General features: G+C 39.9%; 1 protein-coding gene across 1 annotated transcript; it reads right to left on the bottom strand.

Moving 5' to 3' along the window:
• Positions 1–266: 266 nt before the first annotated feature.
• LOC132301564 (uncharacterized) lies at positions 267–1,208 on the bottom strand. Its single transcript, XM_059798807.1, has 2 exons — positions 759–1,208; positions 267–644 (listed from the first exon to the last, which is right to left on the bottom strand). Exons 1-2 carry the CDS (start codon positions 1,206–1,208, stop codon positions 267–269), a joined length of 828 nt encoding a protein of 275 aa, XP_059654790.1.
• Between the last annotated feature and the right edge of the window lie 207 nt (positions 1,209–1,415).

Genomic DNA, 1,415 nt, shown 5'->3' with positions numbered 1-1,415 from the left:
ACCCTCTGAATGGCCATATTTTTACTATTAGCTGTATGTTTATAGCTGGAACTCTCTGGAGCAGGCCATGTTCTTGACATGCAATGCAGGTTTTTGCAAACTCTATGCAGTCTTTTAATATGCCTTTCCAATAATAACCATACCTTCTAAGAAGCCACCTCATCTTGATTCTAGCTTGGCGTGCTCCGCATATTCCAAGGTGCGATTCTGCCATTACTCTCATGGATTCATCCCTACCAAGGCATCTAAGCAAAAGTCCATCTTTTTTACTTTTTTTTGTAGAGATCTCCATCAATCAGAATATAATGAGGTGCCAAAAGCTGAATTCTCTTATCCACGTTAGTACTAGGCTCCTGCAAAAAATGGATGATTGGTGTTCTCCAATCTTCCAAGTCTAAACCATCTATATCTACATTGAAAATCTCCCATACTTTCTTGGCAGGCTTGATCCTTTCTGGCTCATCATCTTGGAAACGACCTGTCATCTTATACCATGACTCTATAGAAGGAAGAGTCCTTCTTTTGATTGTGATCAAAGTTTCTTCTACACCCGATGGGACCTTTACTCTGGAAGCTAGCTGTGCTAAATCATCAGCCTCCGTATTCAAATGTCTTGGCCAATATTTGAGTTGGAAGTCATCAAACTGGCAAAGTAATTCCAAGGCCAAAGAATGAAAAGGCCTCAAATGCCAATTAAGACACCTATATTCTTCAAAAAGTTAGCTGAGTATCAAATTTGAATCTCTAATAATCTGGACCTTCTCCACTTTTAGCTCCAATAGGATTTCCAGCCCAATAATTAGCGCCTCATATTCAGCTTGGTTATTTGTACACTTGAAATCCAAGAAGAAAGAAAATGTGCTTTTTCTCCCCTTTAGTGAAATGATGACTATTCCAGCTCCTCCTCCATCATGAGTGCTTGATCCATCAAATATGAGAGTCCAAGGTATATAATCAAGGTAGAGATTATCCACCTCGTCACATATTTCTGAATCAATCTTGGTGGAAAGATGGTCTGCTAGAAATTCGGCCACCGCCCTTCCTTTGACTGCCTTTTGTGGAATATACTTGAAGGAAAACTCTATTAAGGACAATGACCACTTTCCAATACATCCAGTGATCAAAGGCCTTGAAAGCATATACTTAATCAAATCTGTTTGAGAAATGATATACACGGCCACTGGCAACATATAGGTTCTTAACTTCATAGCCGCATACTATAAGGAAAGGCACAACTTTTCAATGGAAGTATACCTATATTCTACTGGAGTGAGCACCCTACTTAGATAATAGATGACTTACTCCTTTCCCCACTCATTGTTTTGGGCTAGAAGAGTTCCAAGGGATTCGTCAGCGGCCAAAAAGTATAATCTTAAAGGCCGCTTCTTGATTGGAGGCATCATCACTGGAGGGTT

Source organism: Cornus florida, unplaced genomic scaffold (genome assembly GCF_030987335.1).
Source record: "Cornus florida cultivar Cherokee Brave unplaced genomic scaffold, ASM3098733v1 CherokeeBrave_3.0.0_Hap2_Chr03, whole genome shotgun sequence".
NCBI lineage: Eukaryota > Viridiplantae > Streptophyta > Magnoliopsida > Cornales > Cornaceae > Cornus > Cornus florida.
The sequence above is the reverse complement of the archived record's forward strand: the minus strand, read 5'-3'. Positions and strand labels throughout refer to the sequence as shown.